Genomic DNA, 11,374 nt, shown 5'->3' on the forward strand with positions numbered 1-11,374 from the left:
TGATTTTATGAGTGTAAAGGTATATACTCTAATAATTATTTCATTGTAATGTAAAGGTTAATATAGTAATTTATTATCATTCGTCAATTTATTTAGCAAAAAAGTAAACTTCGATTTCCATTATCTTCTTAGTACATATAACTCTTCATTACCCATATTGTCATCTATACCCATCCAAAACTTAATGAAAAAAAGTAAACTGATCGTAGCGACCCCATATAGTGAAGTCTTAATTAATTCATACGGAAACAAAAGGAGACATGATTGACGGGGGTTTCTAGTACTCACTCAATTTCCGCGGGTATCTTTCACCCTAAACCCTCCCACCCATTTCATTTCCACCTCTCATCGATCATCATGCTCTCTTCCGATTCTTCTAAATCCAGAGTCTGTTTTTCCCTCTTTCCCTCTCTCTTTATATATATATATATATATATATATATATATATATATATATATATATATATATATACACACACACACACACACACGTTTATATTGATATTGATTCATCTGCTAATGCATTGTTCGTTTTCTATTTCAACTATTCGTGTGTTTAATTACCTATTTATTAATGAATTTTCAACTTGTTAGTCTATAGTAATTCAATTGATGATCGCGACTGTTTATTTACGCTATACGATCGAATACGATCAATTTTAGATTATCCTCATCATATATAATCACGTAAAGTTCACTCTCATATGTGATATGTGAAATTGAAGTTAATTTAATTTGGTACTATGCTGTCTATGTGCTTTATTCGTTGATAATAGTAACTCCTTTGACTATGATTACTGCTTAAACTCTTACCTTGTTTCAATTATGTAAACAAAAACAAGCATTTTAGGCTGATTATTTATAATTCACGTAATGCAGAGTTATAATTTACTTTATCTGGTTCTATATTGTCTTTCTGTAGATAATTGTTCAATTGACGATCAGTACTGCGAAGTGATGTTGTTTGTTCGGCCTATATGAAAATTAGTATATTAGGCTGAATATTTGTATCTGGCATAAAAGTGTTGTTGGAAGTTGCTAGGAGCAAGTTCAACTGATTAGCTTTATTCTTTAAAATGTTGTGATATTTTGTTTGAGTTACTGGAATTTGGAAGCTGCAGATCATATTTATTTGCTAACTGTATGATACTTATCGTTGTTGTGATATCGTTATGCTTTTTATTGACAGAATTCTCGAAGAGAGCAACTAGCGGGTGATTTAGATGGATTAGCAACTAAGATAAATCGACTGAAGAAGCAGATTCAAGCAGAAAGGGCTCTTTTTATTAAAGTGAGTTGATATCGGATAAGTTTTTGAATTGTTTCTTTTATATTCTTGCTGTATAACCTGATTTAGTATTCTCTTACTTCGAGATAGTAGCTTATATACAGCATATTTTATTTCTTCACATGTGATATGCGTTACATATGACCAAACTTACACTTAGCCTGCTACAAATGGAAGTGTTCAACACAAGGAAACACTACCTTCTAACACTTGTTACTTACTTGTACTTGCACCTACTAATTACCACTTACACCCGGACTTACATACATTTGATGCTGGTTAGTATTACTTTTCATGCACTCAGCTGACAAAGTAGAACACTTCTAATGAGAGCAAAAAGTTGTGAAGGTTGCATTTGATATGCGGTTGAATCAAATAACAAAAAAACATGCAGTCATGTAATGTAACTTCAATGATTGTGGTTGTGCACACAGGGGCGGACCATAGAATGGGCGGACCATAGAAGGGTCAACAGGTTTTCGGCCGCCCCCGACTCGACGTTTAGTGTATTTATATGTTAAAAGTCGACATTTTGCCCCCGTTTTCTTGTTTTTGCTTTCGTTGAAATTTGTGTGCATGTTAGGGGCGATGTCCTAAACACTTTTGGTTGAAATAGTGTTAGTGAGATGAAGGATAGAGTATCGGTTTTCCATGCCTCTATTTCCTTTTAAGTTATTGAATTCATTTTATGCAGACACAATCTTGGTTCAAGTCTTGACCATGTATCCAGTAACATACAACACTACTCTGCACAAAACTATGTGCCACTAACAATTAGATTCACATAACCTTTATCATAACTAGTATGGAAAGCAATTTTACGTGCTACTGTTTATGAAATTTGTGAACTATGATTTAATCACTGAAGTACCCCACAAATCATTTTCTAAAGCACAGGTTCAACTATTGTCAAGTACTTGTAGCATTTTTATTACGTATAAAAGAAAATAGATAAAAATGAATGGTATCATGGTAATGTTAATTTGGATGTCATGTAATAGTATCACTTCTACTATTGTACAGGATAGAGTTGAGAAGAACAGGGAGAAGCTAAGAAATGATGTATCACAGCTTCTGTCATTATTCGTTATTAGAAATGATGATACATCTAAAGAAAACAGTGACACGGGTAAAATGTTATCTTCTAGAATTAAAAATCCCATGTGCATTCTTACTGCGCCAGGCCAAGTATTGGGTGATGATACCACCAGCTCCCAAGAAGCAGCTATTTCAATAACTGCTAAGCTTCCAGTTGTGGATACAATACCACCTTATACTACATGGATCTTTTTGCACAGGTTTTTGTCATCTACTTTTTTAATTTGAATATTATGTTTTCCTTTTTTTTTTTTTTTTTTGATGAATCTGATAGTTGCTCAGTTTCTTTTTACGGATTACAGAAATCAGAGAATGGCTGATGACCAATCTGTTGTTGGGAGGCGACGTATCTATTATGATCAAAATGGAGACGAAGCTCTGATCTGTAGTGACAGTGAGGAAGAGAATACTGAACTAGAGGAAGATAAGCATGAATTTTCTGATGCAGAAAATCGCATCATGCGGTTAGTTCAGATGTACACTACTTTTTTGATTTTGAAAACCTTTGCTTAATAATAACAGTCTATTTGAGCTAGTTAAACAATTCTCCTTTGGTGCAAAAAGTACTTAATTTTATGATTATAGCTTACTCTTCAGTTTTCATGCATATTTAATCAATATTAATATAATTCTAGTGTTTGTAACTTAATGTCTAGAAAGGATTTTTGCAAATTGCACAACTGTGCTTGTAATGATGATTATCAGGGAATTATGTCATTTCAGTTTGAAAAAACTTTACCATTAAAGAAGTCTATCCTTAATACAAGACTTGCTGAAATGGAATATTTAGCAATCATAATGAAATGGATGTGTATCTTTATAGAATCTGTTTGAGTTGAGGGCATCATTAAAGAGTGTTACAGCTTATTTATGAAGAATTCTTGTACCCCCTTTTCAAGCTGTTATGGTATCATTAGCACAATAAAGGTTAACAGATAGTTATGGAAACTATCACAATCGTCACACTTCTTAGCAGTTTATCTTTTATGTCCCTGGCTTGTTGGATGATTATCTAAAAAATTTTATATTGCCCCATTGTGATCTATAAATGCATGACCTGATTTTCCTATTAAGATACAGTGGTTTTTCTTTCTTATATCCGGATTTACTTTTGTAGCACACACTACATTGAGCACATCATGCATATAGTTTATAATGTATTGACTACATGTAATTTCATTGTTGAAATCTTCAGGATGGTTTGTCATGACTATGAGCCAAGTGAGGAAGTAATTAAAATCTTGAGACAATATATCAGTGGAAGCTTTTCAGAAATCTATGTATGTAAGCCACCCTCATACCTTAATCACGAACCATTTTCTCATGTCAAGTATTATCTTTATACTTTAATGATATTGTTGTTGTTTTTTATGTAATGCAGGAGGCTTTTAACACGTTGAAAACAGAAGGTGAAGAAAAGTTGAACCATGAGCATGATAAGAGAATATCTCTAGACAGAAGCCTTAGTTCTTCATTGGATTCTCTTGATAATCTCTTTTGTCGTCGGTGTTTGGTACGTTTGGTTAATTGTATCACATTATACTACAGAGTATTAGATTTGTCATATGTATGTTCATTTCTTTTATTTGTTTTAAAGGTATTTGATTGTCGTCTTCATGGCTACTCTCAAACTGTTATTAATCCTGTAAGCATTTGTGCTCTTTGTACTGTTGCCTTTTGTAGTGAATTTTACTACATTTCAAAATAATGTGCTTGTATTTGCATCATAAACAGACCGAAAGACAGTACTGTCCTCTTGAGCCTCAAGAAAGTGTGAAACCATGTAGCGATCATTGTCACCTTCAGGTATGGCATTCCTATTGAATGTTTCGTTAAATTTCAATGCTCGTGGCTTTATCTTTTTTTTTTTTTTTTAAATTACTTGTTACATGTTCTTTTGTTGAACTTTTTCCTCTTGTTGTACGTTGTATAGATGTATACACGTCTTCATATGCTGCTTCTAAGCTAACCCTTCTTTGATTCTTACTTTGGGGTTACTTGGTCTTTCAAACTACTTAATTTTTTACATAAGTAGTACATGTTAAAAGTTTCTTATCGTATTTCATAACAAGTCTAGTAATTTTTCAGTTTCAAAATGTGAAGAAGCATTCGGATCATTTAATGATCTTAAATGAGTCACACAATACAACTTCGGATGAGTGTATGCACAAGATCCATATAGATGCTGATCCAGGTGATGATTTCACAAAACATTATTCTAAAGGATATACGGGACTTGGCTGTAGTTTCCCGTGTTTTGACTTGTTTATTGTTCGGTATTTGGTCCTTATTTCTGGCTTTTGGGTGAAATTGGGATTTTGTTTTGCCAAGTCAAGTGTTTTTTTTCATATACGAACTGTTATGTTTGTCTATATGACGGTGCAATCCTTTGAAAATACAGGAAAGCGCAAGGTATCTGAGCAAACGATAACAATGTTAGAAGAACCAAAACATGTTACTGATAACCAACAAGAATCTTCCTTAAAAAAACAAAAAACGTTGTCCGTACCTGATACAGTTTCAATTACAATTGAGAATACACAAGTTTCTGATGATAACATAAACGAAAAGAAATTGGAGGTTGATGTTACTATGACCCGTGACCAAATGGACACCAACGATGATGCAACTAGTTCCGCTGTTCAAATTAGTTCGTCTCCATGTGGTTCAGCAAATATGATTAATAACACAAAAACAATCGATGAAACTCCTAAAAGTTCAAAATGGAAGCCGCTTGAAAAAGAACTTTACTTGAAGGGACTAGAGATTTTTGGAAGAAACAGGTACAAGATCTCTCTCCCCAGCATCATCTGTCAGTTCTTCTGGTTTGATATTAGTTCCATTGACCAACTTTGACTTCTAAATAAAAATATATCAAATATAAATACTTCAAACCCAAAAAAAAAAAAAAAAAAAAAAAAAAAAATTTAAAAATTACATGATATAGAAATAAGATGATGTGATATAAGTCTAAATAACTTATAGGTTTTTAATAATGTTTTCTACAATTATAGTTTATTTATTAATTTATCTTTAAGGGATACTATATAAGTTGGTGTTTTTCCTAGTTAATTTCTAAATGGGATTGGGATTTTCGTTAACACTAGAACAAGCCCAGACAAATATTCAACTTTTGACTGACGTTGACCAACTTTGTCTTGACTTCTTATCGTTGACCGACTAATTAGACTTTTTGGGGCGAAACGGGACGTGCTAGTCACCAAACTGTCGCAACGACCGCCACAACCGCCTTTTGCAACCATGCTTGAGAAAATGAATCACTGAAGTAAACGATTGACATAAATGATATATACATGTGCAGTTTACTGCCGCTCACCTGTTGTTGCTACATTAAGCACTAAATATTTTGTTGTTTGGCTTTTTGTAACCTCGTGATTTGCAGTTGCCTTATAGCCAGAAACTTACTTTCTGGCTTAAAAACTTGTATAGAGGTAGCCAATTATATGTATGATGGTGGAGCAGCTACGTCACATAGATCGCTTATGTCATGCTCCACGTCAGCTGGCAATGAGATACCTGATGCAGATCCCAAGGTTTGCTTTTGTCTTTTAGTTTATAGTTAAATATTCAATTGATTTTTTGAAATGATAATGGATGCATTAACGTGTTTATTGGAGCAAATTATTAATTTTTATTTATTTTTTCTATGTCTTCTAGGATCAAGAAACGCAGGTGAGGTCACGATTGCTTCGCAGAAAGGGTAGAGCTAAGAAGCTTAAATATTCTTGGAAATCTGCGGGCCATCCATCTATGTGGAGACGAATTGCAGATGGAAAGAACCAGTCTTGCAAGCAATATATTCCATGTGGATGCAAATCAATGTGCGGAAAAGAATGCCCTTGTTTAGATAATGCCACTTGTTGTGAAAAATATTGTGGGTATGTAAAATACAACATAATTTCATCTAGCCAATTTTTTTGAAAGGTCCATGTTCTTTATGTGTTTTGGAAATATTAATGGTTGTCTGAACTTTTAGCGTGTACCTAATAAACTGTATTAGGTGCTCGAAAAGCTGCAAGAATAGGTTTAGGGGATGCCACTGTGCGAAGAGTCAATGCAGAAGCCGGCAATGTCCGTGTTTTGCTGCTGGACGTGAATGTGACCCGGATGTTTGCCGAAATTGCTGGGTGAGGTAATTGAATTTTCATTTTTATTTTAAAAATGTAACCAAGATGGTCCATGTTTTTATGATCTCTTATTCTTCTAATAATGTAAGAGATCGGGGAGTTTAGTTTCTTCTTGTCAAGTTAGACTCGAAACATTTTAGATTATTAAAAAAGGCATATCATACCGATGTTACTGTTATTTATTCCCCCTTTTTTAGTTGTCTTTGAGCTGCATTCAAATATCCATCATGTAGAATGAGTGCAAAATGTGTAACACAACTTTTAAACATATGAACCTGTACAAGTATATTAGATACAGTATCGGTTTTCAAAGATAAAAAACAGTTTCAAGTACAGTTCTGTGTGGTACTGATCCAGTCTGAACTAGATTATAATGAAGTGGTTCAGGTGATAAATTAGCTTGAATCGCTAGTCCAAATTTTAAGGCTGGTTCACGGTCTGATATGGTACCAAACCTGTTCTAACCGGTACTATAAAGTCTGATTGTTGGTTCTCATATTCTCGAATTACTGGTTTGGTAAGGTCTAATTTTATATCGTTGATACTCAACTTCCTATATCATGCAGTTGTGGTGACGGTTCATTAGGAGAGCCCCAAAGAAGAGGTGAAGGCCACTGTGGTAACATGAGGCTTCTTCTCAGGCAGCAGCAAAGGGTAAACAATTTCAAGGCATCTTTACAATTGTAAAGATTTTTCAAATGTATATCGATACAAAAAATATGTTAAAGTTTTGAACTTTTTGTCTTTAGATTCTTCTGGCTAAATCTAACGTTGCTGGTTGGGGAGCATTTTTGAAGGTAGATATCGAGTTTATTTTCTTTTCAATTGTTTTGGATTGTCTCTTCCAACTTAAACTTTTTTTGTTATTATTCTTAGAACTCTGTCAACAAAAATGATTATCTTGGAGAGTACACGGGCGAATTGATCTCACACCGAGAGGCAGATAAGCGAGGGAAAATTTATGACCGTGCCAACTCATCTTTTCTCTTCGATTTGAATGATCAGGCAAGTGGTTTCATTTACATTGTTTGTATACATGTTAACCTTAAAAAAATATACCATTTTTGATTTCTTTTGGCAGTATAGAAGGTTTAGTTTTATATGGTAAGCATTTAAAACCTTATTGCAGTTTGTTCTTGATGCTTACCGCAAAGGAGACAAACTGAAATTTGCCAACCATTCATCAAACCCAAACTGTTATGCAAAGGTAATTACTTTTGGTCTAATCTCTATGAAAAGGTATCTTAGGTCCTTAAAAAAAAATGAAACTTGGATTAGGTTTCATGTGGTACATTGTAATCTGGATGCCCAAGCCTAAAGTGGGCTACTTTTTCCTGCAATCAGATTGTTTCTTTTGCCTATGCCTAAACGGGTTGGTGTGTACAGGTAATGATGGTGGCGGGTGATCACCGGGTTGGCATTTTTGCTAAAGAGCGTATTGAAGCTGGTGAAGAACTTTTCTATGATTACCGTTATGGGCCTGATCAAGCACCTATATGGGCTCGCAAACCTGATGGTTCTAACCGAGACGACCTCTTAGTCCCTCAAGGTCGAGCTAAGAAGCATTAATCTTTCGATAAACCATAACAAGTTATGTTACTTCAGGTTGGGACTGAAGTACATGCGTAACAAATATACTTGTATGCGTTACGGACTACATACATAGAAGAAGATATAGAGTAATAACAACGCCGAGCATTCGGACACCTTTTACTATACTATAGTAACCATAAATAAGAGATTTGGTAGAACTACAACAGTATAATGTATGTAATTATGTATCACTTTTTAAGAGTCTATATTATGCGTATATATTATAGCTTATTTAGTTAGTATGCAACAAAGATCAAATGTTTTTCATCCATAAATAATGTATCGCAACCGTGGATTGTTATACAACATGAATCAATATGCTAAAACTCGAAAAAAGGTATTTAAGAAAATGCAGCTTCAAGAAAAACATGTTTCTTCTTTGGGTACCCCATACCAAGTGCATGGTTAATATACACCATCCCATCCTTAACCATTGCAGCAGTCGCAATCCGATGTGTAAGTATGGGCGATCTTCCGACAAGCGAAGCTGTTTCCCAATCATCATCACTCTCAACTAACTTTACACCGTTCGCTCCAGCCACAACAAGTTTAGTCGCCGATAAAAGTTCCATTCCGTCAGCAACTTTTAAATTATTGTCAATCTCAACCAATGTGACTTTGTTTCCATTATTGATTTCAACCTTGAACAGGTTACCGGTGATCGTGTGACACACAATCAAGTACCCATTCGGGTGGTAGACGATACCGTTAAGGGTAATTATGTCATTGTACCACTTATCCGCATGAAAAAGTGGGCTTTTTATAACCGATAAAAGCTCTCCGTCTACCCCAACTTTCCATATCTGAGTACCTTTAGCGTCTGTTACATATGCGTTTCCTTCTGCATCAACGGTTACATCGTCTGCAAAGCTTTTTGGGCCACCTGCAGCAATAAAGGCAAACATAATCAACTTGGGTCATAAAAGTAAAACAAAAAAGAATTGTAACAAGTAAACCGGAGGTGGACAGGGAAAATGGTCGGAAACGGTCACGACTAACCCGATTTAGCTGCATACATCTGAATAAAAATACTCTCTTTCCAGAACCTTATCCCTTTACCTGTTGGCGTTATGCTATAGAATCCATACTATTTTACAACTTCACTAGCAAAATATGAAATCTAGTGTCTGGGTCACAAATTGCTTTGGAACTATGTTTGCCCAATTATCATCTATAGAATATAGTCCATGTTGTAAAAAGACTTGAGTAAAGTCAAAGGTCAAATTATAATTGGTAATGTATAATACATATGCCCACTAATCTTGTGATATTCGAATCTCAACAAAAATGTAACTTTATATAACATGGTTGGTGAGCCTAAGACCTCAAACAAATACTACAAACTTAAATAATTCATTTCAAGAAACAACTTTTACCTATTTTTCAAAACATATGAAGATGCTCCATGCTCTTTAATATTGTTCCAAAATAATAGTTTATTGAAATTGATAATTAATAATAATTAATATAATTATAATTATAATTGATAATTATAATAATAAATAGTACTACTAGTATTTGTATACATAAAGTATAAGTGTAGGGTTAACAAATATTTTAGGGATATGCAGCATTTTTTATTTGAAAGGCAAAGAAGACAGGATGGGCAAAGCGAGACTCGTGACAGGATGGGCAAAGCGAGACTCGAACACGAGTCCGTGCATTACTAAAATAAGTTATCAGATAAAAAACTGGTATTTGTAGCATGCAATCAGTTATTGATATACAGCGTCATGTACTCCGCATTACATAATGTTTTAGGAGTAATAATTAAAGCGAGGGGTCACTGACATTAATTGGTTGTACCACATTTCACCTAAAACGACTCCGTGGTGTATATTTCCAAGTTTGTTGTTGTTGGAATTTTGTTCTAAGATGGTAGGAAATTATGAATCTGCCACTGCCGGTACAAGTACAACTTATTAAATATCTCACCCACTTACAAAAATACCACGTAGTACAAAATAACAAAAACTTATTAATCACGATAATATCAATCATCTACTCCTTTAGCCCAAAATCATTCCATTCTTGCTTGCAACCGTTACAACTTTAAAAATAACATAATGTGGTTTGTAAGCTTCCTTATTTCCCCCAATTAATTTACCAAAACTCTCAATATACAGGGTTAAAATACATTTGAACATCTAAAATTGATATTTTAAAACTGTGTGTATATCATTTAACAAACATAGTATTAAGTTTCAATAAAATAAATGGGTAAACAAATACTTTTCAAAAAAACTATCCAACTTATTATTTTTGTTAATCTCAAAAATATTATCCCTTATTTTGAATAACGATAAAAAACCATTGAAGTTCCGATTATACCATATTATTATTGAAAATTCGACAATAAATATATCATCAATTAATTTATTAACTAGTCTTTAATAACATTAATTGAGGGTCAAATTAGACAATTCACTAATATATCTTAAATCTTAAATACAATATAAAGTAAAACCACACATTTTTTGTGGGACGAAGGGAGTAAGGTTTTTGCTTTTCAGTCTATTCGGACAATATTTTACTTAGATATACACAACCTAATCGATTTATGTCGTGACTATTTTCGACATTTCCTGATATACTATTCTAGTTATGATGCTAGTATATCAAACCCCAACTGCCCTAACCAACAGGCTATCTTGAAATGGTTATTTTCGATCAAAATATATAAACATAAGTTTTCGCGATCTTACAAAAAGGGAATCAACATACCTGGTAAACTAAGCTGCGTAAAATACAGCCGTTTCCACGAATCCAAATCATAAGCTGCAACCGCGCTATACTTGTTGCCAAACACATCTGCAATAGCAACCACAACTCGGTTCCTAGGCCGATCAATAAAAAGGCCACAAGTCCCATTTCCAACAGCATCAGTATTTGTTACAACAACAATTTCTTCAAGAACATCATTGGTGTTGTGATCATCAGGAACATGAACAACACCAAGACCACCAGTGTCGGTAAAAGAGACAATAAAACGACGGTTGACTTGGTCCCATTTGCTAGATTCTCGGAACCAACCAGTACTATGAAACTGGTAGTAGTGAGTTGAAGGAGTTGATGATTCAAGAGATATGATTATAGCTATTGGGATTGCAGATACTAATATCAGTAACAGCAAAAACTTGGTGGAACAGAAAAAAGATGCCATTGAAACGAAATAGATATGGAAACAGTTGTGAAAATATATTTTCTTTTATAGAACTTCACGCATAAGATGTGTGTTAGGTATCAA

At 34.0% G+C, this 11,374-nt stretch overlaps 2 protein-coding genes across 3 annotated transcripts; one reads left to right on the forward strand and one right to left on the reverse strand.

The window, feature by feature from the left end:
- Positions 1-249: 249 nt before the first annotated feature.
- LOC139886620 (histone-lysine N-methyltransferase EZA1) lies at positions 250-8,417 on the forward strand. 2 transcript variants are annotated; one of them, XM_071870541.1, is made up of 18 exons: positions 250-387; positions 1,190-1,291; positions 2,312-2,586; positions 2,689-2,850; positions 3,582-3,666; positions 3,768-3,899; positions 3,984-4,031; positions 4,121-4,192; positions 4,475-4,580; positions 4,788-5,169; positions 5,790-5,940; positions 6,065-6,285; positions 6,408-6,539; positions 7,101-7,188; positions 7,284-7,331; positions 7,411-7,539; positions 7,664-7,741; positions 7,921-8,417. In XM_071870541.1, the coding sequence occupies exons 1-18, from the start codon at positions 358-360 to the stop codon at positions 8,101-8,103; spliced, it is 2,424 nt and encodes an 807-aa protein (XP_071726642.1). In that variant the 5' UTR covers positions 250-357; the 3' UTR covers positions 8,104-8,417. The 2 variants fall into 2 exon arrangements, with proteins under 2 accessions (XP_071726642.1, XP_071726641.1); XM_071870540.1 differs by lacking the exon at positions 7,921-8,417 and having other exon boundaries at positions 2,689-2,862; positions 7,411-7,730.
- On the reverse strand, positions 8,265-11,374 carry LOC139886621 (uncharacterized). The gene is made up of 2 exons (XM_071870542.1): positions 10,852-11,374; positions 8,265-9,010 (listed from the first exon to the last, which is right to left on the reverse strand). The coding sequence occupies exons 1-2, from the start codon at positions 11,288-11,290 to the stop codon at positions 8,469-8,471; spliced, it is 981 nt and encodes a 326-aa protein (XP_071726643.1). The 5' UTR covers positions 11,291-11,374; the 3' UTR covers positions 8,265-8,468.

Source organism: Rutidosis leptorrhynchoides, chromosome 1, assembly GCF_046630445.1.
Source record: "Rutidosis leptorrhynchoides isolate AG116_Rl617_1_P2 chromosome 1, CSIRO_AGI_Rlap_v1, whole genome shotgun sequence".
NCBI classification, from domain to species: Eukaryota; Viridiplantae; Streptophyta; class Magnoliopsida; order Asterales; family Asteraceae; genus Rutidosis; species Rutidosis leptorrhynchoides.

What these genes read in the sequence shown, in the direction of transcription:
- LOC139886620 (XM_071870541.1), top strand. Translation starts at nt 358, where the DNA reads ATGCTCTCTTCCGATTCTTCTAAATCCAGA. An exon ending in CCATATAGATGCTGATCCAG is followed by an intron (nt 4,581 to 4,787) that starts GTGATGATTTCA and finishes TTGAAAATACAG; the next exon opens with GAAAGCGCAAGGTATCTGAG. An exon ending in TTCTCAGGCAGCAGCAAAGG is followed by an intron (nt 7,189 to 7,283) that starts GTAAACAATTTC and finishes TTTTGTCTTTAG; the next exon opens with ATTCTTCTGGCTAAATCTAA.
- LOC139886621 (XM_071870542.1), bottom strand. Translation starts at nt 11,290, where the DNA reads ATGGCATCTTTTTTCTGTTCCACCAAGTTTTTGCTGTTACTGATATTA. An exon ending in TACGCAGCTTAGTTTACCAG is followed by an intron (nt 9,011 to 10,851) that starts GTATGTTGATTC and finishes TTATTGCTGCAG; the next exon opens with GTGGCCCAAAAAGCTTTGCA.